Here is a 26,392-nt window from a genome sequence, read left to right on the forward strand (position 1 = left end):
CGACGGAATTTGGAAAATAACAAAATTATTCTTTTCGGTATTTCGGAATTGAACCTTTTTTTGCGGAATTTCGGAAATCGTGGCAAATTTTGAACCAATGCTAAGACACAAGAGTATGGTAAAACGTGATATATTTGCTTGTCATATTATCAACAAAGAAAAAAGCTAGCAAAAAGTATAACAAATATGCACCTAGACCAACGGATTAGACCAAACAAGTTCTGCAAGCTTCGTGAAGAACTGAGTAAGAGTTTTTACATTTTCAAATTATGACGGAGCTCTAAAATATTGCACAAAAACGCACAGTGACTACCCTGACTATCAGAGGCCGAGTTTTCAAAGAACATATCAACCTCTGACGTCCAAGTGTGGGAATTTTATCGCGCATGTGTCAACCTAATCACTGTAGAAAGAATCAAAGATAATGAAGAGCAAATACTACCATATTGATATTTAGCAGTCTGTATCAGTGGTATGAATGTTTACTATATTGACGAAAAAACCTCGAAGTGTATAATTGAAATGAATTTCTTTCAAAAGAAATCTTCTACATGATTTTCAAATGTATAACAGTTACTACAATCAGGGTCGAAATATATTGGGAATTTTGGTTAATTCCTCGTTTTCAACAATTTAAAGTTCGGGCGAAATAGTCGCTTTTGGCCAAATTGGATCAGGTGACGTTAGCGTGGTCGGTGTCGTTTAAGTGAACTAGTATATTTTACAAGTTCACTTAAGCGACACCACCGAAAATGATAGTACCGAACTGACGATGGCACATTTCAGAAAGTGGGCCACCGTCTAAGATATAATTTACTGACCAGCCAGAATTCACTAGTTCACTTAGCGACACCCACTAGTTCACTTAAGCGACACCCACTAGTTCACTTAAGCGACACCCACTAGTTCACTTAAGCGACACCCACTAGTTCACTTAAGCGACACCCACTAGTTCACTTAAGCGACACCCACTAGTTCACTTAAGCGACACCCACTAGTTCACTTAAGCGACACGAAACATTACAAGTTCACTTTGCTGGCTTGGATGATCTGCTGGCTTACCCAAGCCTGGCAGCAAGTTTAGCTAGTTCCGGACCATCGCGCCGTATTCATGGCGGCTATATCGTCCAGGATAGATTGATTTCTCTGGCGGGCTTGCAGTTGCACAGTTGCACCCAAATTTCATATCACTGAGATGCTGTTTGAGATGTTGTTACAAGGGAGTTTTGTACAAACATTACGTCAATAAAATCCAATGCAATGCAATGCTTCGCCCCCAGGAAAAAGTAGGTAAATCGTAATTATTATAACGGTCATTAAGTAAGCCATAAAAGATTCTATCGGTGGGCAGTATTGAAAGGTTTTCTGACTCATAGTCATACCCGTGGTGAGGAAAATAAGGCGCCAGGCTTCAGATGGCTGAAATATCATCAACCGTTCGGGTTAAAGGGCAATAACGTCATTTGCGGCCCGCTCGGAATTAGATTGAAGTCGTTGCATTAAAGCGAAGAGAGACTTACGAAGAGACTAAACTAATCAACTCTAAAGCTTGAAATTGGAAATGACGGCATTACGTTTCCAAAAAGATAACATTGCATTGGAAACAGATTGGACTTTCTTATCTTAGGGAAAATTATTATATGGTCACGTATGGTCTCCTCTATTGTCTTCTGTAGTTTGATTTTTTTCCTTTTCTGTTCCTTATTTTTTTCGGAAATTATCAAAACATTCCAAATTATAAAAAACATTCCATCGACTCTTATTTTGATTGGCTTAAAAATTTCGTGCGATATTTTACCAATAAAAATGCTCCAAAGATATCGTACGATACTTTTCAACTACCTTATTGGCTCTTTTACGCCGGCCCTAATTTAATGCTAGCCCCTTTTTTACGCCACAATTTGGGCTTACGCCAATTAGGGCCGTTAATAACGCCAAAATTTGTAAAAACGGCTACTCATGCTTCAAATTAGTATTTAATGATATATATAGTAAAAAAATTCCATTGGGATATCCTTCCATTGAAAATAACTGATTTTTGTGAAGTTTTAGATACCGCGGATATCCGATAACGCATTACTTCGAATAAACGCCCCCTTCTTTTTAACGTCCCTCCAAAAAACGCCCCTCTTTAAGGGAAAAATTTTTAATATACGCGCCCTCAAATTAACGCCCCCTTTAAATAAACGCCTTCCCTCTCTGGGAGGGGCGTTTGAAACAATCAGCTGTAATTAAGTCTTGTATGGAGAAAAGCTTAGATACAGTGTTAAAGATTGTATTCTTTTAGTATTTAAAGTAATTTTGACACCAGTTCTACATCTCTGAAAGAACATATTTGTACTAACAGAAGAACAAAAAGGCAAAAAAGCTCCCAATTTACTTCAACAAAATGGCCTTGGATACAAATTATTTAATAAACGCCCCATTTTTTTAAACGCTCCCTGGAATAAACGCCCCTCCTAAAAGCCAAAAAATTTAATAAACGCCCTGGGCGTTTATTCGAAGTGATACGGTATGGAGTAAAACAATGGATAATTTTCGTTTTTAAATCACACCTAAAACCCTTCAAATTGAGACATAATGATCAAACGTTAACGCCGATTTTAGGTAAAAATTGCAAAATATCTTGGCCCTTTTTATGCCGGTCCAAAAATAACGCCAAAGGGCCGGCGTAAAAAAGGCCTCTGGAAACCTAACGTTCCTCAATACCTTATCGGTAAAAGATTCACCGGGAAAAATATTCTTCGGCAAAAAGAGGAATTTTTTTGCTGACATATTTTCTACTGATAAGGTATCTGGCACTTGATGTAGAATCCCTTTCCCACTAGCTAAAGCTTTGACTGTTAGAAAGAGTTTAAAAACCTGAAAGGTTTGGATTATAGTTCAAGTGACCTAGCAACGGAATGAGGCATTGCAGAATGAGGCCCCACCGGCCCCAATTCTGATTTTCGGGGATTAAAAAGGTCCACCTCCTTATTATTGGTTTGCTCCAACAAGAACAATTGAGACCGACTATCATTTCCTCTCCGGTCGGATACCGGCCTCCATCTTTAGAGTTTCAGCGTGAATTGGAGTGGATGTAAGCTACTTTAATGTCAGAAATTTTCGCGTCCAAATATTTCGCGAATCAGGCCATTCGCAAAGATCCGCGTGTTTTGATGGAATTTTATTTTGCAAATCATTAAAATTGACTTATTTCATAGGAATTAGTTTTCGCGAAATTGGATTTTCTTAGAAAAAAATTTTCTTAGGCATAAAAGCTTAAATACGTTTTCTCATTTTGTCCTAATAAGCAAAAATGTCCTTTTTTGCTGAGCCAGCAAAATTATGCTATAGCAAAAAGCCAAAATATAATGCTATATCAACGAAATCTCGACCTCAAGATAAGGATCCACCTCTAAGGTACTAATTTTTATTTTCGTAATGACGTCATTTTCAAAGTGTGAATGGTAATTACGATTTGCCTACTTTTCTTGGCGGTGAAGCATTGCATTGCATTTGATTTTATTGACTTTATGCTTCTACAAAACTCCCTTGTAAAAGTATTTCAGTGACGTGAAATTCGCAAGGAATTCGACCTATCCTGGACGATATAGCTGCTATGAATACGGCGCGATGGTCCGGAACTAGCTAAACTTTCTGCGAGGCTTGGATAAGCCAGCAGATCATCCAAGCCAGCAAAGTGAATTTGTAAGGTTTGGTGTCGCTTAAGTAAACTAGTGGGTGTCGCTTAAGTGAACTAGTGGGTGTCGCTTAAGGGCTCTGACCATAGTCAGAAAGTTGATTTTAGTATCTGAACATAAAAGTTATGTTTTTGATTCTTTAACACTTTTAACAAAGAACTGCACAGAATTGCCTTTATAAATTGCTTTTTAATCAAATCCCTTAAGAGTAATTAAGAATTTAATTGCAAAAATGACGTTATGAACTTTAAAAAGACGTTAATAATATGTTGCATCACCTTCTTTTATAAAAAGTGTTAAGTTTTAATGGGTAATTAACCTTTTTTGTTTCGAACTTTTTTCAAACTGTCCGCAAAGAATTGAACTATTCTAAATTTTGCTGAAAATCTTTCTAAAAAAATGTGTCAAAAGTTATGACTGTTTTTTTAAGCAAAATCCAGATGAAAAATTGATGAAAAACCACTATTTTGAAGATTTCGTGACAAAGAAGCATTTACAAAAATTTTTCGTAAAAATCTTTATTGTTCAGTAGAAGATACACCATCTACTGCGAAAAAATTTTCAAAATGTTTTTTCTTCGCCGATACTAAGCTCTTCAAAGTTGAAATACTCTTCCTCGCAAAAGTCTTCATTTTCTTCTTCATCAAAGTTTTTCAATGCAATTTTCAGTGACGTAGGAAGCATTTTGATATTGAGGGGGCTGAAGTTTAGTGACACCGCGAGGGCCAACCATGGTTTGGCCCGAGGGGGAAAATTTTGAAAATTTGAGCTCTAGATTGCTTGAAAATGCACTAAATTGTGACAATTATGACAAAATAAAAAAGAAAAGCTTTGCATTTTGCAAAATAACCATTTTTGAAAAAATTATTGGGGGGGGCATAGCCCCCCTTGCCCCCCCCCAGTTGCTACGGCACTGAATTTTTGAATTTTCAGATTCAGGAATAGTTTGTATAACAGAAAATGTATAACATGCCATAGTTTTGTTGTTTACATCAGTCAGAAAACACATTTTAAACACGGCAATTATGAAAAATTCACTATGGTCAGAGCCCTTAAGTGAACTAGCAGGTGTCGCTTAAGTGAACTAGTAGGTGTCGCTTAAGTGAACTAGTGGGTGTCGCTTAAGTGAACTTGTAAAGTTTGGTGTCGCTTAAGTGAACTAGTAGGTGTCGCTTAGTGAACTAGTAGGTGTCGCTTAGTGAACTAGTATGTGTCGCTTAAGTGAACTAGTAGGTGTCGCTTAAGTGAACTAGTAGGTGTCGCTTAAGTGAACTAGTGGGTGTCGCTTAAGTGAACTAGTGGGTGTCACTTAAGTGAACTAGTGGGTGTCGCTTAAGTGAACTAGTAGGTGTCGCTTAAGTGAACTAGTGGGTGTCGCTTAAGTGAACTAGTGGGTGTCGCTTAAGTGAACTAGTGAATTCTGGCTGGTCAGTAAATTATATCTTAGACGGTGGCCCACTTTCTGAAATGTGCCATCATCAGTTCGGTACTATCATTTTGGGTAGTGTCGCTTATGTGAACTTGTAAAATATACTAGTTCACTTAAACGACACTGACCACGCTAACGTCACCTGATCCGCCAAATTGATAAATTTATTCGAATATTTCAATTCGGGAGGGGTTTATAGACTTCCAGGCTATATTCTGAGCCCTATTGTGGACCATTCTAGGACTTTTAGTTCCTCAGATAGTGTTAAAACTCCTAATTTAGAGCGCTTCCAAATCGTTTGTGGTTGTGAGATTTCGTGGGAATTTCCCTTTTTTCTCAAATATTATGACTTTGATTGCACTTAACTATTAATTATACACCCCTTGTCTCGACTGCGGTCGAGCAATGATGATGATGATGATGATGATGATACACCCTTTGTCACAGACCCGGTAGAGTTTTTTCAGCCAGTGGGGGTAAAAATAACTGGAACTCGATGGGGATCGATATTCCCAATTTTTTATAACCAGGAATTTAAATTATTTTGTTTTTTAACTCAGAAAATTCAGTGTGGAGGGTAAAAATAACAATATTTTGCAGTGAGGATTGGTTTATTTGATTATTTTCAGTGGGGACAAAAATTAGGGTTTAATTTGTGAGTCTGTGAGAAGGGGGTGTAATTATACTCTACGTCGATTGCTATTCGCCGTCACAGGTTGGAATATGACTTCAGCATTTGATTTTCACCGTTCACAGCTGGCACTCGACGTTGTTTTAACGTTCAAGTAACGTTAATTGGACGTTATGAATGTCACATGGACGTTGTTTTGACGTTGTGTGCCGGCTGGGTACACAGGGACTCTGGTGTAAAACATGTCTTTTCGTCTCGGCTATTTGATTTTATATGATATTGACTTTTGGCTCAATTTGTTGGAGTCGCTAATCTTTTCAACCATGTGGAAAAGTTAACTTGTAAACTTGTAGTGTAGTCTAGAAAATTAATCGTGAAAATTACTTGACATCGTTTATTAGAAATTTCTCGGTGCTGGCTTAGGACATTTGTTGGTAAAAGGCTTTTCTTGGAACATACGAACATACCTAACTATAATTTTGGACCAATGTGGCTTAAACAACACAAATTGTTCGGTTTGTTCAATGAAGAGTGGTTTTATAGCTACTTCACTTGAAAGCTATTTTTGGGATATATTTTCATAAGAGATATAAACAAAACAGTTATAACAAGCAGTCGCTTCATTTTTTATCCCTACTGTCAACACTTTTCTAGTTCGAATCTCTATTATTCGAATCGTTCTGTAATTTGATCTGAAATATTGGTCTCCTCAACTGGAAAATGGTTTAAATTACTCTCTGTATTTCAAAACTTTCTCTAAATTCGAATAAGATTTTTGGTTCCTTAAAGATATTAGAGAGAGAGAGAGAGAGAGAGAGAGAGAGAGAGAGAGAGAGAGAGAGAGAGAGAGAGAGAGAGAGAGAGAGAGAGAGAGAGAGAGAGTTCTTCACAAGCTACATTAAACAAACGAGAGAACAACTTCTAACGGTGGATCTCTTGGCTCATGCATCGATGAAGAACGTTGCCAGTTGCGATAAGTAGTGTGAATTGCAGAATGAAGTGAATCATCGAATCTTTGAACGCAAATTGCAATTGCTGCTTTTACTTTTACGCCTTCATGATAGATTAAAGACAATCAAAAATAATCTGAAAGCACGATGAATTTGCTTTTAAACATAGAACATACTTAAGGTCATGCTTACCGCGGTATAAGCTGAAAGCACCCACTGCCTCTGATATGTTTTGATATAGAGGATGCGTACCGTGTATATAAAATTCCCGTCCCTAGAGTCCGGGGGGGGGGTCTTCGTGTTTTTGAATTTTAGAAATTTGACAAGCTTGATTAGTAAGTTTTATATGAGAGATGTTTAAATTTCACTAAATTTTAATCAAAAATGTGAATGGTTAGAGGTTAATACAATCATTAGATTTCTGAAGCTTTTCAAAAAAATTAAAACAGGTTACCCCGAAATTAGGGTAACTCTTGAACGGGAATTCCATACACGATATGTACCCCCTATCGTAATATCAGAGGGGATGCATGCAGCCTAACGGCAGTAGTGGAAACGTCCTCTGTTTTAGTGCCCCATTTACGATTGAAACTAAAGTTATCCAATGTCAATCAAAGCAAAAGAATAAACATCGAAAAGTAACGTACAATTTTATCTCAAGAAATCTTTGCATTTTAAGCAAATTAAGTGTATTTACAATATTTTTCATAGTGTATAGAGGGAACAAAAATATATACAACCTAAGGGTAAATTTACATGACACGATAAATTAAAAATAATAATTTTATTGTTGGAATCATAAGCGGTATGGAGAGAAAATATAAAGTGCAAAGGAACAGTTTTTGAAATTAAGCTTTGAAAATAAATTTTGGTTTAAAAGAAATCTAGCTTTGATTTTTACCTTAGTTAAAGAGTTAAATCTTAGAAAACAGGGTATACCGGCTAACCCGTTTTCCTCCTCTATCTGCGCTCAAACGTATCCTAGATTTCAGAGATTTTGAATTTCAGCAGTGAAATAAAGAAAGAAGAAATAAAACTACATACAAAAGATGCACCCTCGAACCCATGACGTTTAAAACAAAGGTTGAACTCGATAAAATAAAACTGTAATTTAGTCACATGTGAATCTTTCAAAATCACAAAAATAAACTAAAAGAGTACTGACGATGGCGTAGCCGAAGAGCTTTTACTATGAAATAAATTTTGATTTTTTAATAAAACTATGGCGAATAGATTGAACACAAACTAAAAGACTGAGTACGAGTTTTCTTAGTTCGAATTTCTCAGGGCCTTATAAATTTTGATTTGACGAGGGTGTTGATAAAATGAATCATCGAAAGAATAAATTCATAAGCAGAGTTTATTTGTTGACCTTTTTGTGTTATACAAAAGATAACACACGTATCATCGCCTGATAACAGGTGTTCGTTGAACGTGCTTAAATGGATCATTACTTTACAATCAGGTTATGATGATGCACATATTTTATTGTGACAAGCAGTGCGGTCAGGAGTGCATTTTGCAAAGTCTCCTGGGTTGTCATAAGGTAGGTTCAGAATGCAATCTTGATATCCAGACTCGCAGCAGTTAGCACATTCGTCGCCAATATAAAGTGGACATAGGTCATAATAGCCCGAGGACGAAGCTTGTTGGGGACGGCCCTCTGTTGTTTGAATGGTTGCCATAGCGATTACAAAGATGACTGATAGTATTGTTGATTTCATCATTTTGATTTCTTTGCTTGTTTTTTGTTTTGCAGTTTTGATACAATTTTTGCTTCGTATAATCTTTATTTCTGAAAAAAGAAGAATGAATATTTATAGATTTCCATCTAGGAAAATGAAAATATTTAGGAAAATACAACCCTCCTTCAAAGACAAAGTAAACCTCCTTTCACAAAGTGGTGGTGAAAATTGATGATGGATTCTCCACAAGCCCGTTTGTATCAGCTTTTAATGCTACACAGGCTCACTCATCATCTTCATGACTCAATTGGAAAATCAATAAACAGTCTCTTTAACTCGAACTTATATAACTCGAACGTCTCCTTACTTCGAACAATTTTTCTAGTCCCGTCAGCTATACCTTATAAACCTTACTCCATAACTCGAACAAATTCGTGTTCACTGTCCAGGTTCGAGTTATGGAAACTCTACTTTGCTATCTTTAAGCTCTCTATTGTCGCTCCCAAGTGTTCTCGACGGACTCAAAAAATTAAGACTAGTAATGGCCGTTAAAAGTTTTATAACGGTCAATTTATACCCAAATTTTAATAGGCACATATAAAAAAAATTGTTTACTTTAAGTACTGTTCGCAATATAAATAAGTGACAAAAATAAAATGCTATTGACAAAAACGTCTTGCCGAATGAAAAAGAAATAGGGTCTATGTGATATTTCTTTTGAGAAATGCCGATCTTCGCAAAAACAACTCTTGAGAGGTTACGCAATACAATGAATTTGATAAAAAAGGGCGCGTCAATGAGTTTTGTTGAAATGACATTCTAACATCGGAGTGAGAATGCCTGTTTCTTTTTTGTAGTTTGACTTGATTAAGACCAAACTGGGAATAAAAATTTCCCACGACTAAAACACTCTAAGAAATCATTTTCACAAAGACCGGGGTCACTGGAAAGTTCGAAAAATATTGACTTAGGGGACGTGATTCACATTCCAAATGCTGTGTCAGCAAAAATCACTAAAAACCCTCTAAAGTCATCTTTATTCCGCTTAGATGAGCTTTGCACTTTTCGATAGGTGATCGACTAGCGCACGAAATAGGTCGTTTGTCATATACCTTATCGGCCAAAACTTAGTCGGCCCTAAGTGACTAATCTAATGCCGAATAGCTTCACCCTCTCGCTGAGAGGGATGAAGTTATGTATGTATGTATGTAAGTGACTAAATTTTGACTTGGTGACTAAAATTAGGGCCGACTAAAAATTTGGTTCAAATTAACTGTAAATAGAACCCCTTAGTTGGCCCTGAGTGACTAAATTTTGACGAGGTGACTAAAATTAGGGCCGACTAATAATTAAGGCCGACTAAAATTAAGGCCGACTAAGTTTTGCCCGATAAGGTACGCAAAAAATCAAAATGAGTAACTATTGACTGAATATTTCTAAAGATTCTTGAATCTCACACTAATAACCCTATCCCTAAATCTCTAACTCTCTCAAGTAATTAATTTCAAAAACTTCAATGTGCGGATTTTCTTGCCGCTCTGATTCCTCCTTTAACTTTAGTGCTGAGATGCTGTTAAAAATTTCTACTTATATAGCTCTGAAACCAGATACGCTTTCCCGCTCAATATGAATAGATCACACGTTTTTATACCATTATAAAATACTAGTTTAAAGTTCCTTTGTAATTTTATCATGTCTTTGACATATGCTTAAATTCAAGGATTTTTTAAAAACTTAAAATCTCCGGAATGTATTGATATAAACGAGCTGTGATTTTGATTTTGATATCATGAGATATCGCAAGATGTAATTTAATTCGGTTTGGACCTAAATTTGGAAAGTCTGAACTCACACGGATCTAATGCCGAATATTTTTATTTAGAATGTCTAAATCACTATTGTCAGAAAAGGTCTGAAATGGAGGGATTTGAAACCTACCTAACCAAAATTTTATGTGGCAATACCATTCATGGGCATTCATTTAGACTATATATAAAATTATATCAGTTATCAATCATATAAAATCATGGGGCAACGAAACCTTTCGATTTATAAAAAGCGTTCGAGTTATAGAGATTCTACAGTCTAAGAAAATATGGGACTCCTAGAATCACAATCATGCTTCTCCGACACGGTATTAGGTAAAATTGGGTAAAACTAAAGGAATACTAGTGAAAAATCATATATCAGGTGAAACTTTAGAATGTGAAATTGTGCTTGCAGATTATTCAAATCACTTGCTGGTCATTCTATACTTTTTTAAAGTAAAAAACTTTCAGATAGTTGTTTATGTCTAATTGTGTCTATCAATCCCTGCTAATACAAATAAAAAGGGCCAAGGCTTAACTACAATCTCGGTCAAAATATATTGGGAATTTTGGTTAATTCATCGTTTTCAGTAATTCATAAAGTTCGGGCGAAATAATCGCTTTTGGGCAAATTGATAAATTTATTCGAATATTTCAATTCAAGAGGGGTTTATAAACTTCTAGGCTATATTGTGAGCCCTATTGGACCATTTTTGGACTTTTAGCTCCTCAGATCCTAAGTTTTAAGTCTAGCGTTAAAACTTAGAGTTAAAACTCTACCTGTTTAACCATCGACCTCGTCTAACCTAATTTAGAGCGCTTCCAAATCGTTCGCCGTTGTAAGATTTCGTGCGAAATTTTCCCTTTTTTCTCAAATATTATGGCATTGATTATAACTCATTAAGTCGAATTGCTTTTTGATGTACTAACAGATAGAAAGATAATTGACATTGTTCAACCTTTCTAAAACCTAACTCAGTTTCCTCATATACTCCTGATAGAAGAACCTACCAAAGCTACCAAAGCCTACCAATCTTTTAGTTTAGCAAATACCAGTCTGGAAACTACCCAAATCTTATTGTGTTGTACCACTCACACTTATTTTACCACTCCATATCTCATTAACACTGGCACGGAATGATATTAGAAATCAAAACCATTCCAACAATTTATAGTCCTCCATTCACAACCAAGACTCTCTACTACCGCATGCTAAAAGCAAATAACGTCTTTCAGATTTTTGAATGATTAGACGAATAGAGAAGTAGCGCGCGTGTGTTTTTTAAGTGACGATAAAATATGATATAAATAAGATAGCGCTTCCTTCCCAAGCTTGACTTCAATGAAGTTCTACCGTCATACCATGAAAAACATTTTTGACGTAGAATAACAAATCTTAAAATACCGACGGGGAAAATTTTCAGACGTCAAAAAGCAACTACGGTGGAAGGTAAGGTTAAAGTCAAAGATGACATATAAGGAATACTAAAAAAATCTCCACCGTGCTACTCTTCTTTCTGTAAGAACAGATCATATAAGAACATCAGACTACATGAAAATTCAAGGCTTTGTGGGCCTTAGACCTTACAATTTCTAAGAAAGTTACACTAAAATACTCACAGAATGATAAAAATAAGAACACCATACGAATATTTTCAGATTAAAACTCAACTGGTTAAGAACCCCAAGGCTTTAACTCATTTTAATGTTCTTATAAAAAGACTTGTAGGTGCTTAGCACTGATGAGTTTGTTAACAAAGAGTCATCTGCAAAAACTTTTCCTGGCAAACATAAGGCACAAATGTGAAATGATACGGTATTTTGCGACCATACTGTCGGCTTGTAGACTATAAGGATAAGAGGAAGTCAGTGCTAAAAAGTCAGACAGTGTCAGGGAGTCGGTAAAAATAGCGACATTTTATTTTCAAAAACAAGTTAAATAGCTTTACGGGGGTACTTTAAAAACCAGCAAAACCAGACAATTTGATAAAATATGATAAACAACAATAAGTCCGAATATAACCATCATCTAAGGGAACTTTAATGACCTTTCACAACGAAAAACGTTTTAGAAATGTTTGTCGAAACTCAGCTGTTTCTCGAGCTGTGCAAGCCATAAGGGTCTCTTTTTCACATCCTCGAAAATATCTCAAAAGGGTACAAAAACCATTAAAAAGCAAATTGAGTTTCTGTAAGGATTTAAAATTCATCGAAATTTCCTCTCTCAAAGGGTCGTGATTTTCCAAAATTTGGATAGAAAATCGAGTGAAAATCGACAAAAATTTTGGGAAAAGTCTCTTTAAGGATCCCAAAATCACCAATTTTTCCTCTCTCTCTAAGATCTAAAGTTTTTTGCCCGAAGAATTTCTTTTTTGTGAACCTGACTCCATAATTCGAACAAATCTACATGTCTGTGTGTGTTTTCGAGTTAAAGAGTCTCAACTGTAGTAAGCCTGAGGCAAAAGTAGCTAGAATGATTGTTGGCATCAATGAATTGTTCGTACGGAGGCAGTTATCGGATTGTCAAATCATAAACGGCATCGGAAGTTAATGTATTTTTGTAGTTTATTCGACAAAAAACGTGGTCATAGTTTGAATAACAGTCGACGGCAACGAGATTTTCACTTATCGAGTACGTGTTGTTTGGTTAGTGTCTTCCTGAGTCTGATGAGATGAAAAGCATCTGAAGAAAAGACTATATGTTTCATCTTATTCATTTATAGAGAGCAAAGACCACCCTATGTATGCTTCGCGTGCCTCAAATCTTCAAAAAGATAAAGACTTAGACAATATCTTATGACAACAATTCTAGAAATCATTTTTCGCGTAAAAGAAAACTCGTTACGGATGCTGGATGATTCAAAGTCCACGCAAATCAGACTTAAGAGTGCTAACGTGGAAACAGCCTTATGATTTTGCCGACCATCTAGATGTCGAAAATTAGGTACGTCTTGAATCGGAATATACTTGAAATGCAGTCTCGTGCTCATAGTCGTTTTCTCGTTTTTATTTCATGTATCTGTCAATTGACCATAGGATTAGCCAAAAAACCTTCTCTATAAGTTACAAAAAGGTTATGGTGCGCAGGGTAGTGGGTTTAACCCCCTTGCTGGGTCATGACATAGACTAAAAATGGTACTTGATGCCTCTCTGCTTGATGCTCAGCAATTAAGAGAAGGATCATGAGTAAGTAGAGTAATCCAGGGAGAAAGAGTGGCGCCCTCCTCTACCTTCTGATGGATAATTACGGAAAAGGAGCCTACTTAGGGTCGTTCCCGACTGCTTTTACAAACTTACTTACTAAGACTAGCAATTCTACAACGACCAACGTTTTTAAATGTACAACGCGTGTGGTTTAAAAACCGCAAAACCAAAACATGGGAAAACACTTTCGACAAATTCAAACGAGGAAGTTAATAAATTTTTTCTCACGCGTTGATAATCCGAAATAGTTTTATGATACAGAGTTTCAATTTTCGAAACTAAATTTTACGTGATGCTACAGTAATACAATAATGACCGGTTTCTAAGGGCTACACTAAGAAATATTGCCCGAGGTCATACAAGTAACGAACGAGTTTCCCGAGTTTCCCAAACAGAATCTTGGTCGAAATTTAGAGTCAGCATCCTGTCGTGATTATTTGAGATATTTCTTGACAGTGACTGCAAATTCAAGCTTCTGTAGTATTTAGCAAAATTAGGCATCAAATTAAAGTCAAATTTTAATGATCAGAATTTAAACCTTTTAACTTTCCATCCAACAACTTTTTCTGTGACTACCTTTGAAAACCCATAGTAAAATTATTGTAAAATGTTATGTTCATTGATAGCCGGTTGGTGCACAGATCCAAAGAAGAAACCTCCCTGGTGGAGATAAGCATTCGCTAGAAACAATATCAATAAGGATTTTGAGACCTCCACCGCGGATGTTTTTTGTCAGTACTAGGTGTATGGCGATTAAGCCAATAACATATTTTCAAAGTGAAAAGGTCATTTTTTTAAATGTTTTTGCTTTCATCCATCAGCAATACGTTGATGAAATTCCTTTTTGGTTTCGTAAGAGACTGTTATAGAATTTCAGAAAGTAATTTCTTTTGAACTCGAAATATAAGTTTATAAACCAGGTCATTTATCTGGGAGGTCATCTCAAGTCACACTTATACCTAATTTTCTTGCCTGGGCATACCATTATTGTAAAGAGGCGTTATAATGTTTGAAAACTTTTTTCACGCGTTTGGACCGAAAGTCTCGGTTTTTTCTCCTTTTGACATTAAACAGCCTTCCTCTAAAGGCCGGTCTCCACTTTCACGTGAAATGGGTGACAGTTTTTTTCTTAACCCTTTTTTGCCTGAAGAAAAGATTACGTCATAAAAAAGTTTCACGCGAACAAAAAAAAATATAGAGGAAAATGACTTTTTCATCCGTTACATCAATTTCGACCAATGGAATTGCTTCATTTTTCAACCGACCAATGACCTTACAAAAACGTCAAAAGGTTTTCACTCATGTCGCGCGAAATTGGAGACCGGGCTTAATCAAGGAACTTGCTCTAACGCTATTATCCTCTCTCTAAATTTGACACTAAAGTTTGTGTTTTGCAACTTTGGAACTTGACATCGGTTTGTGTTTTGCATAGGCGGTTTTAGGCCATGTCGAACTTATCAGATGAAGAGGTTTGTAACTGTAACTTCATTGTCTTTTAACGAGCGTTGCACTTCTTTGCATATTTCCTTCGTTTATGTATCGGAGGATATGACAGTTAGTGAAATCGATACAAAACAAAGTCGATAGTCGATGTACGGCTCTAAATTGCCTAAACAGACGACGGCATTTTGGTGTTTTTACCGTCGTCGAGCAAAGTGGATGGTGATTTTGGAGACATGTCAACTTTGCTTTATACCGTCCCCCTCGATTTATCTCGAATACATAAACTCGCTATTGTCTTAAATCCGCCAGTGTTTTCCAACTTTGGGACTTGACATTGGGTTTTAGACGAATGCTGTTTTGACGAATTGTCCCGGTGACACCCTTACCTCAATCGCCCCCGTTATGAATCATTTTGACGGTATGGGATGAAATGAAAAAAAACTAGATACCAATTACCGTCATTCTTCTAATTTAATCCGTCCTCTAATTAGTACGAATTAATTATTTTGGCAAAATGAAATAATTTATCTAACTCTAATTATTAGTACGAGTCCATGATCACGAATTTCTGATTTTCCTCTAATTTAGTACGATAAAGGTCAAATTTTCCTCTAATTATAGTACGAATAGTAAAAATAAACGAATTTTTTTTGTTTCAAAGACACTTCAAAGACAAGGAGGTATGGAGATACCAGCTGATTTCATTTTCAAAACGGTCAATGCAAAACTTTACAGTCAAATGAGAGAGAAAGTTCTCAAGGAACTGGAAACTTTTGAAGAAAAGAGAAAAGTTGGTCAAAATAAGAGTTTGAAAAAGAAAGAAAAAATAAATAAAAAGTACCAAAAAGTGTGTTTTTAATTTTTCAACCCCTAATTTAATACGATTTGATATCTCTTTTACTCTAATTATTAGTACGACAATCAACGTCAATTTCCAAGGTATTTTATTTCCTCTTATTATTAGTACGACCCCTTCAAAATAATTATTTTTTCCGGAGGATTAAATTAGAAGAATGACGGTAAGGATGTTTGTTGCCAAACTCCAGTGAAAAATTTACGCTCTTTGGACGTTAATCAATCACATTTTTTATTATAACAATGAATCAAAATCTTTGAAGCCTTAAGATGTTCTTAATTCTTTTAGTTTTATCCTAAAATGTTCTTATTTTCACCATTTTGGGAGTATTTTTTTCCATTTTCCTAAGAAATCGGGCGTTTTAGAATCCACGAAGCTTTAAAATGTTCTTAAATTGTTCTTAAAATTTTGGAAATCCAGGCCTTATGATCTTATATATAGTTTGTTCTTATAAAAAATGTCCAAGTTGAAAAGTTAAGTTTCATTTTCAGTGGGAAGGAGAGTATCAAACAAGTCTTTGAAACGGGGATGTCAAGGCCGGTCTCCACTTGCGCGCGCTCAACCGCACTTTTTGGCTTCAATCCTTTTTGCTTGGAAAAAAGATTATGTCATAAAAATATAGCGCACGCTCGAAAGAAAAGTTGAACATGTGTACACATTTCAACTTTTTTCAACCGTTACGTCAGATCGCGCCAATGGAGTTGCTTCATTTTTTTTTTTGACCAATAGCGTGGAATCTTTGCTCGAAAAAGTGCGATTGTAGTGCGCGCAAGTGGAGACCGTCCTTCAGGGGGTAAGAGTCTACAAAATAACTTACCTCAGGTGAGTGACTTTGTGAATAACAAATAAGGTCGAAAAAATGGATTTTCTTCTGTAGTTCTCAATGCTCTTCTCCCAAAATGTTGATATTTTGATCTACTCTGATTGGAAACTAAAGCTTCCCCTTTTATACCAATCGGAAGTCCCACTTCCAAGAGCCTGGGACTTTTTCCGACTGTTTCTTTTTTGCATTTTTTCACACCTTTTAAAAAGCCCCCTAAATGTGTAATGCTGTACTTCTTTCGGAAATCGTTAAAAAGGCGAGTGTAAAACTTTTTTTCCGATTTGTTTGTTTCAGATGCTGGTGTTTTCGGAATCTAAATGTGATAAATGATAAAAGTTTAAAAAACGAGCTTCTTTTTATGCTGTAATCACAAAAACCTTTTTTTATTCATGTACTTAACAAGTTAATATTTTCCCAAAAGCTTTAGTAGTTACCCTGAGTATCAGAGGTTAAGAGTTTAAAAATTCAAATATGTTTTCAAAAGCTTTTTGTATCAGAGGTTAAGTTTTCAAAGAATATATGCTTTTGACCTGTGCTTTTCACGGTAGTGTTTTAGGTTTTATATCCAGGATAGAGAATTTGGGTAATCCGTATCCCAGCTGGCACACAACGTTGTTTCAACGTTCATCTAACGTCATATGGACGTTGTGAACGTTAAACAAACGTTGAAACAACGTTGTGTGCCAGCTGGGTAGTTCAAATCTTTTCTCATGCGGGAGACACTTTGTCGAAGCTCTTAGTGTTTATGCAAGCAATAAGGGTGCGCTTCTCATAATTTCGAAAATCTCTCTATCTAAATGTTAAAAACCAACCCTACCCACTGAAAATGTCAAAAACATAAAAAATTTCCCCCTTCTCAAAGAAAATCGACAAAAACTTTGGGAAAATATCTCACTTCAGAAAAAAACGGCCCATTTTTTGGGTCACCGATAAACCAGTTATCAGACATTTGCTCGTATAATTTGGAAATATTTCACTCGTTCCGGATATTTTCCAAATATTGTATGGAAAAATCTCAGAACTCGTAAAATATTTCTCATATTGTACTCGGAACTGACCAATAACTTACCGTGAGTATCACAGCTCGAATAAATTAATATTTTCTCTTTGAAAACTTGACCTCTGATACTCAGGGTACCAATAACTATTACTTCTTTTACAGAAATACACGTCATGAAAAGTGACGTAGATACTAAATAACATCATAGTCACTAGAAATATATTGACATTGATAACATACATTTGTTAGATGCGAACTGATGAATTATGTTGATTTTTGTAGATTTTCGCAGATTGTTGTTCACCAGAACCAGTATAACTAGAAATCTCTATGACGTTTGTTGCCACAAAATATTTGTATTTGTCAGCAAAATTTACTGAAAACTTACGGAAGACTAATAAAATATCGAAACCATTTTCTAATTTTGAAAAAGAAGACTGAATCGAGCGGGAGGGTAGTGGCAGTGGGGACGTTCCCCCAGGCTCGGATACAGAGGGAGGCTATAACCAATGGAGGAGAGTGCACTTTATTATCGTATTACCTTATATGGAAACTAATTACTCTCCATGAATAAGATAGCCTACCTCCTGTATCCGACCCTGTTCCCCTGTTCGGAAATGAGACCATTTTCAGACGTATATCTTCTCAACCTTGTTGTTGCTAAACCTAATCCTGTTTTTACCAGTATAAAAGCTGTGTATTTTAATGTGTTGCAAAAGACGTCATGAAAAAGAACTTATAATACAGGAGGCAACAACTCTGCCACCCCTGCTTTCTGCCCACCTCAAAGGAAGTTTGAATAGAAATTCAGTTTAACGAAAACTTATTTTGCGTCAGATTTCCCAACAATTCAGCACTTTTGGTACGTGGGCTTCTTTGTTCGAAAGATATAATAAAAAATTTTGAAACAAATTTGAAAGTTTATCTCTACAGAGTTTAATACTTTTTTTAAACAATAAAAAACGTACCTTATACTATAGTGTGATGATGGGTAACACTTGAGACAGCTAATATCCTGAGGATCTTAAGAAACCCTTTAACAATCCCTAACTAAAAATATGGCCATTCTTGGAAAATCCCTCAGCCCTCCTAGTCTAATATCAATGTTGGCGTGCAGATTGTAGTGGGTCCGATGACATCCTTCGCCCAACAAAATTGATAATAGGGGTAAGGGATATTCTGCCATAATATTTAATCAGGGTCTATATTTATGGAAAAATAGGCTAACACATGTTGGCAACTGTGACCTTCAAGGAGAATAATATTTTGAATTATGTCAACATATCAAACGTGAAAAGATGTAGGAAATCATCCCACCCACAAAAAATATTTCCTCTTTTGGAAAGTAAGTTTTTGACATCTCATTATCGCTTTACTGAAAATAAGAAAAATATAAAATATTTCAGTTTTTCTTTTGTTAAGTTACTTCATCTAATGCTAAGACAGATGTGGAAAGTTTGAAAGGAAATTTACCACAAAACTTTTGGAACGGGATGATAGGAAAGTTTAATACTTTTCTTAGACTATGCTATAGTCTAAGACGAGTTTCATCTAAGAGGAACAAACGTAAAGACGGGATTTTTTTTGGGGGTAGCACAGACTCTATCCGCCGCGCAACATATTACGTTTTATAATATACAAACTATGTTATATCATAATAATATATTATACGGACGATAGCATCGTCTATACTTTCCTTTGCTAATTTCAACGGATAGCAAGTTGGTGTACTGTGAATGGGGCTTTAAAAAGAAGACCAAGTCGTGACAAGATATCCTCTCCAGGATGTCATTAACGAGGATACAAAATATGTATATCCAAAGCAATAAATTGAAAATTGATACTTAGAGCGAAAAGAATTGTTTTTATTGAGACTAAAAGGAGGCTCCCCGGTGAATCTGATTAAGTGAAAATTTGGATGATCACACATACCTTTGCAAAAGTCCAAATCACGCATCACGACTCAAAAATCTTTCAAATCAAGATCACGTTTCAACCTGATCCCGCAATCATAAAGAAAAGAAAAATTTCCAAATCACGTAATCACGCTAAAAAAAGTCCATATCACGACATCACATAAACCGCTTGAGAGGGGGGGCTCTAAAAGAGAGGTTTTGATTAAAAATAAAAATATGAGTTACTCAGCGAACTAGGGCCGATAAACGATTCTGCGACGTAAAGAGGCCAGTGCCATAAAATTGGAGGAATTGTTTATATCCCTCGTCAACGCGTCCGTCAGTTTATCAATAGCGTAAGGGGGTCAGGTAAGTCCTGTTTTCGAGGGTGCAATTATACTATGTTATAGTCTAAGACGAATCACTATCAAAAAAAAAAGCCCAAAGCCGAAGAAAATTCGCAAACGGTTTTTTTTGCCGAAAAGAGTTTACAGTCGGTAGAGTTGCTAGTTTCTTCGAAACTCTCCCGCCGATTTTTTTCCGTATAACGCCATAACGCCATACCGCCCTTTTTTCCCGCCTTTACTATCACTGTAACGGACGATAACATCGTCTAGGGTGCAATACGAGTGGCAATGAGAAGTAATCGAATCTTCAAAACCTCGTTAGTCTGAAAAACGCTTGCGACAAACCAATTATACTATGAAGGGTTTGCTATAGTCAAGGAAATAGAAAGTTTCGTTCCTTAGTCAGAGGGGAGAGATTTTCGAAAAATATCTAAAAAATTTGGCGAAGATCAGGGTAAAATCTAAGGTTGAAATCTTCTTACGAATATAAGACCGCCGAGTCAAATACTTTCCTTTACTGATTCAATATTGTCTCTAGCTCTAGCTTCCAACCGCCAGATTTGCAGAGGTTTGAGCTCAGACTAGGTCAGGACCAATATATTTGGCATGACAATAGATTTCATATGTACATGTGACTGATGTATATAGACATCTAGGTCGTGACAAAAAATGTCAAGCTTCCTCCATGCTGTTAATAATGATGGACTCAAAAGACCAACAGGGTGCATGAAAGAGCTCCCAGGGATGATTTATGAGAGCACGACCACGACCTTCTAAATCTGCGGTTCACACGGATGCGGTCATTTTAGAGGATCAAGCCAAGTAGTCTCACACCCACTGACCTTTATAAATCCCTGGACCAAGTTACTCAATGCCGGCCAAGCAAAATATTATGATCGGAGTTTTTTTTTAATTGGTAGCCGCGGAGAGAGCGCTAAATCTAGTTTCGCTTGTACACTAATGATGTAGCGCCGTTTGTCGTTAGGCAAAGTTTCAAACACTGCAATGGCTTCTTTGTGGGTACCAACTTCAAAAAACTTCGATCGAAGATGGCGGATATGGCTTGGTCCAAGGATATATAAAGGTCAGTGGTCGCACCATATCTCAATTAAACGTCCAAATTTAGCGTTGGATAAACATTGAAAGAATGTTTGCTTGCGGGCTCAAATTGAAGTTGTTAAATCTTTTGTATGACCTGTAATGTTAAAACAGTTTAGTTTTTGGATATTTTTTCTACTGCCTGGTAGAAAATTATGAAACCTTTGAACCTGTCTACATCAGTGAGAAATTTATGTAACTTGATTATAAATTTTATAGGTATATTACCTCATTATTACCTCGCAATTTTTCGATCTCTATTATTTGCTGACTGGAAATGTATGACATAATCTTTATGTAATCATCTACCAGATAATTTTGACCGCATAGCGCCCAGCTGAACCACGACCTACCAAAAAGACTGTAGGAAGATCCGCCGTTGTTGTTTTTCGTGATGTAGAAGCCGTAATGCCCATCCATAGATTTATAAGCGATAAGATTTATAAGGGCTAGATGTCGTGCTTTAGACCATCGCAGGCAAAAAAAAGTGAATATCGGAAAAAATATTGTTGTTATTGTTCTCGAAAACTCGCGAAGCTTCTGATTGGTCAAGCGCTGAAATTCTATTGTAATGTCACGTGACCTAGGTAAGATTTCCTACCTAACCACGGCACACTTTTCAGCAAAAGTACGCCATCTAGCCCTTCGAGCTTTTGAAATCTTTGGTAATGATGGCCAACAATGACCATCACCTGTTGTAACGCTTATTATGCTGTGTAACAATTATTGCTCCATTTGACAAGTTTTACCGAGAACGGCAATTTTTTCAACGATGAAATGCTGAATCAGCAGAAAAGTAAAAAAGGAAAATTTCTGTGAGCAATAATGGCCGTTTTTGTCTTGAATACCCCACTGTATATTTTAGTAGCATTAAACATTGTTCATTTCATATGTTGGATAGCTATTGGTGGAACACACACAAGTGTTATTTCTTTCTTGAATTTTTGCTCCTAGAATGATGAAAGTCTGGAAAAGAAAAGAATTTTTATTACTTCTTGCTGATGTACGTGAAATGCTCAAGCGAAAGTAATAACTGCCTTTGTTTCTTTGACGCAGGTTTGAAGCAGCTTGAAATGTTGTAACAATGAACTTAAATTACCAAACGGTTCAAAATACAACGAATTCACGTTGATATACACACCACAAAGGATTGCCTCCTCACTGATAAAAGTATTGTTTTACCATCAACACAAAATCGTGTTTTTTTTTGGCTTGAAGTCCTTGAAGTCTGCTTGAAATACAATGACTTGATCATGCGCAAACTTAGATGATAAGAGACAAAGGAGAAGTCCGTGCAAGCAACTTTCAAACAACAGTGTGAACACACCCTTAAGAGTTTAATCCTTGCTTCGTTTTCAAACAAAGGAACATTTCTACCGCCACCCCCTTCTGCCGCTCGATTCAGTCTTCCTTTTCAAAATTAAAAAATTGTTTTGATATTTCATTAGGTTTCCGCAAGTCTTCAGTAAATTTTGCTGACAAATACAGATATGTAATTGAGAAATCCCGTGATCGAAAATTATTTGGAAACGAAAAAAACGTCACTTAATGTGTATATCTTGTGAGGGTCCATAACACTTCATTACATATTTTCTTCTTTTCCTTTGATATGTACAAGCCTAAATGATGTATTGATCCTTTTGTTTATGAAATATAATCAGCATTTATCCCTTTGCCAGGAAAAAAATTCAATACTAATTTTATCGAGTCAAGTGACCCATAATTGAGGGAGGTCGTGTCATGGGCGTGAAAACGTCTATGCATGGCCATATATGGGTTTCTGACAGAATCAGGAATAGTGCTGTATCTATCCCCATATGGACTTTAGCAGGTTAGCGATCGGCGTGACCCACGCGGAGAGAATAAGGGTTATAATTGCTGACAATGAATTTTCTAACTTGTGTTAAGACTTGATTGATTGGCCTTTGTTTTTTTAGCCCAGCCAAAAACCAAAAAAATGAAGCCAGCCATATTGCACACTGCCACTCATCAGCACCATTCAGTCAGTCTAAACGCCAGAAATTCCTCCCCCGGGCTAGGTAGGAACTGGCCGAGATTGCGAGGAAAAATATGTAGGCAGAATAGAATTGGTTGATCATTGGATGTTCTTGATATATTTAAAGATTCCAATCTATATTTACAATATTATATAAAATTAGAAAATAGATACAGAAATAGATTTATCTGCATAAAATCCAAAGAATGTGACGCATTTAATCCAAAATTATTCTTTTGCCAGCATTTTTGTTGGATTCTCACCACCATGTCATCTGGACAGCGTTACAGCAGATTTGTTCTGCTCACTACTTGTAGGCTCTTGCAGGTTTATTACACCCCCTTCTCACAGACCCGGTAGGATTTTTTCATCGAGTGGGGTTAAAAATAACGGACTGAAACTTGATGGGGATTGGGGATGGGGATTTCAATTTTTTTGTTTTCAAGTCAGAAAATTCAGCGGGGATTGGAAAAATAGCATAATATTTTGCAGTGAGGATTGGTTTATTTGATTATTTTCAGTGGGGACAAAAATTGGGGGATAATTTTCGACCGGGGACGATTTTTTAGACAATTTTTTCAGTGGGAAAGGTTCCCAGTGGGTCTGTGAGAAAGCGGTGTTTTAATTGAGACTAACTATCAATGTCTTGTTTCATTTTGATGCTTCTGGTCTTTTAGGTTGCTTTGTAATGTAATCATATGTCTGGTACATCTAGTGTGGAAAATACATAACGAATTGAAAGAAATCAAGCTAACTTGCTAGTTTAGTTGTCGATTTATTTGGTCAGCTACACCTTGTAACAAATGACCTGTGAGTTCGACAGTACTGCAGCTACTACACATTTCTCCCCGTTATACAGTTTTTCTTGCAACATTAGACTTTGGTTATTACAATAATTTTTGCCAACGGATCCCCCTCCCCGTGAAAGTGACTTTCGAAAAGAATTCATGCATTTGCTTCAAAGAAAAGATGCCATTGATCCTAGGGTATGAATTCTTACTGTATTGATCAAATTTTGAAACTGTGAAGACAGAATTAGGCTAGAAATTATCATCCGCTAGAGGTTAAGTTTGGAACAGAGACTGTATACTGCTTACTACTCATCAGGCTAACCTCCCTATAGACTAGCAAGCGTCTGTCTTTCCTTGGACACAGGAACGCAGATAGTGCTTGTAAAGAGTTCTTATAGAAAATAGAAATTGCCGCGGGAGAGTGGTTTGTGAACGTAGACATAGAGCCCATTGCAAGCTTAAGCTGCAGCGAAATACAATGACGTGGTTTACTAGTCTAACCTCCCTAGGGTCTTACGTACGGTCGAATGTTATGAGGGGGTTTTACCAGCTGGCACACAACGTTGTTTCAACATTCATCTAACGTTATATGGACGTTGTGAACGTTAAATAAACGTTGAAACAACGTCAGCTCGGTTTTACCTTCACTTGATCTGTTTGTTTGATATCATTCCACGGTTCTGGATTTGATTTATGGTTCCATCTGGTCAAAGAGAAACAAAAGAAAGGATGTAACTTCGCGTTAAACATTAGATTCAGATTTGTGAATTTCAATTTTATTTCTCCTGAAAGATGTGTTAGATGTACACCGAAATATAGAATTTTTTAACATCAAAACTTTCGTCGTCTATTTTCTGATCAAGATAATGATGGTGAAATTTTTCAAATTATATTTTATTGTTTAACTTCGCGGGGATCGCAATTTGTATAGATTCGCCTTTAGCCTTCGGTTTTTTATGATGTTCATGACACGTAAGTGATATCTTATATGGAAGCACCCAAAATAGCTCAGGCGTTTGCCACTGGGTGAGTGGTTTGGGTGGCAATCACCCGTTTTTTTTTGGATGCTTCCATATAAAATATTACGTCGTGAATATCACGAATATCTCAGTGAATTTCTCAGTTAAGTAAATTATCAAACTTACGTCACTTCAGGGTAGACCAGGCATGCTCGAACTCCACAAAATATTGCCATTCCTCCTGCAAATGTACACGCTCCCAACAATGGATAAATCTAATGAAATGAAAATGTTAAAGTATGTCAATCTAGTATCAAGAGCCACTTAGCACCCATAGAGACTCCTGATGGATGGGAAATGAAACCACTTATCTCCCATCCAGAACGCCCGCGCGTAGTTTTTCACAAACGCCGGGCTGAAACTAAAATCTATCGCTAGATTTCAAAAAAATGTAGTCCTCCAAAAGAAAGGAACCAGTACCCTGAGTTTCAAAGGTTAAGAATTTATATGATTTCGACCTGTGCTTTTCACGGTAAGGAACCACTAGATACAATCCGTCGTCATGATTACAGCGCGTTCTATGCGCGTTTTGAATGGAAAATAAGTGGCTTCAATTTCTCTTGCCTGAGAAAGGTTTAAAGTTTCTCCTCTAGCCCTTTGGGCTTGAAACTCAATGTTGGCACCGTTTTTTGTTTTTATTGATAGACGTGATACAATCGTAAAGTGTTTCGTGGGTGCTATCAAAATTATAAAAAGCGAACTGAGGGACTGAGCTCGAGTTTGAGGTTATTTAATTGATTCAATTTCCCACGGTTCACCAAAAAACCATTTCGTTGATTTCCTGTGAATTTAGGACTAAAAACAGTTTAAAACAATTATTTATCGAGTCAATTTTGCTCCATTGTCCCAGGAACAAAAGTGAGATTTCACTTTTTTTGGTAAAGAAAAATCGGGTGGAGATACTAGAAAGCGTTTTAGGTTGGTGGGATGGAGCATGTTGCATTGCACCAACGCGAACAAACTTCTCGTGTCCCCAAGACCTAAGTCTTAAATCACAAAAATTTGGAGCAGCCAAAACTTATAAGGAGGTCCTATAAATAACCTCCTACCTCTTTGTGCTGCAGTGCCTTTCCGAAAAATGACATCTTTGCGACTTCGGTATGAAATCCGCAAAAAAAAATATATTCCAAATAAATAAGTTGTTACTCGAAGAAATGATCTTTCAAATCAACGATGTTAGTTAGATAGACGTTTTCTATCAAACAGTCACAGCAGTTGCTTTGTGTGTCTTTCTTCCCTGCTTTTTTATCAACTGATCCTACATAAACTTCAAAGTCTTGTTTTATACGACATCTGTAGGAAGAAGGAAGCATGACTTTGAGGACGTTCTTGCATACAAAAAGTGAAAGTTCATACAAAAAGTCAAAGTTTTATACATCGTCATCATGAAAAAATTGACGACTTAATGTTTGTTTCTAAAGAGCTTCGTGCTCAATCTCACGTTTTTTAATGGAAGAATATCATGTTTTTCGGTTTTCTGTTGAAACCTTCTGTTTCTTCAAATTTCAAGTGATTCACTAAGACTTTCTATACTGTATTTCGAAAGTAACCGATTCTCATATTGATTAGAAAATAATCCATTATGCTGCGAGTACAACCCCTTCTAACAGACCCCCGGGGGGGGTACTAGGTTTGCGAGGTGACGGGTATGTCCGAGCCGAAAATCGAAAATCGACCCTTTGAGAGAGAAAATTTTGGTTATTTTGGGACCCTTTGAGAGACTTTTTCCTAAAT

At 36.4% G+C, this 26,392-nt stretch overlaps 1 protein-coding gene, 1 long non-coding RNA gene and 1 other non-coding gene across 3 annotated transcripts; 1 reads left to right on the forward strand and 2 right to left on the reverse strand.

The window, feature by feature from the left end:
- The first annotated feature begins 6,659 nt into the window (after positions 1 to 6,659).
- LOC136799322 (5.8S ribosomal RNA) lies at positions 6,660 to 6,810 on the forward strand. Its single transcript, XR_010845510.1, has one exon. It is a non-coding gene; the product is annotated as a 5.8S ribosomal RNA (ribosomal RNA).
- A 527-nt stretch (positions 6,811 to 7,337) lies between these two features.
- LOC136799271 (uncharacterized) lies at positions 7,338 to 16,690 on the reverse strand. Its single transcript, XR_010845503.1, has 2 exons — positions 16,507 to 16,690; positions 7,338 to 8,488 (listed from the first exon to the last, which is right to left on the reverse strand). It is a non-coding gene; the product is annotated as an uncharacterized lncRNA (long non-coding RNA).
- Positions 16,691 to 22,907: 6,217 nt separating this feature from the next.
- LOC136799272 (NADH dehydrogenase [ubiquinone] 1 alpha subcomplex subunit 4-like 2) lies at positions 22,908 to 26,390 on the reverse strand. The gene is made up of 4 exons (XM_067055966.1): positions 25,708 to 26,390; positions 24,785 to 24,873; positions 24,282 to 24,342; positions 22,908 to 23,559 (listed from the first exon to the last, which is right to left on the reverse strand). Exons 1-4 carry the CDS (start codon positions 25,741 to 25,743, stop codon positions 23,500 to 23,502), a joined length of 246 nt encoding a protein of 81 aa, XP_066912067.1. The 5' UTR covers positions 25,744 to 26,390; the 3' UTR covers positions 22,908 to 23,499.
- Between the last annotated feature and the right edge of the window lie 2 nt (positions 26,391 to 26,392).

Source organism: Clytia hemisphaerica, unplaced genomic scaffold (genome assembly GCF_902728285.1).
Source record: "Clytia hemisphaerica strain Z4C2 unplaced genomic scaffold, Clytia hemisphaerica genome assembly, whole genome shotgun sequence".
Taxonomy (NCBI): domain Eukaryota; kingdom Metazoa; phylum Cnidaria; class Hydrozoa; order Leptothecata; family Clytiidae; genus Clytia; species Clytia hemisphaerica.

Excerpts from the sequence above, each read along its gene's own strand:
- LOC136799272 (XM_067055966.1), bottom strand. The coding sequence starts at position 25,743 with ATGTCATTTTTCGGAAAGGCACTGCAGCACAAAGAG. Across the intron at positions 24,343-24,784 it reads CTGGTCTACCCTGAAGTGAC|ATGGAACCATAAATCAAATC; the intron begins GTAAGTTTGATA and ends CTCTTTGACCAG. Across the intron at positions 23,560-24,281 it reads AACAAACAGATCAAGTGAAG|ATGTACCAGACATATGATTA; the intron begins GTAAAACCGAGC and ends TTTCCACACTAG.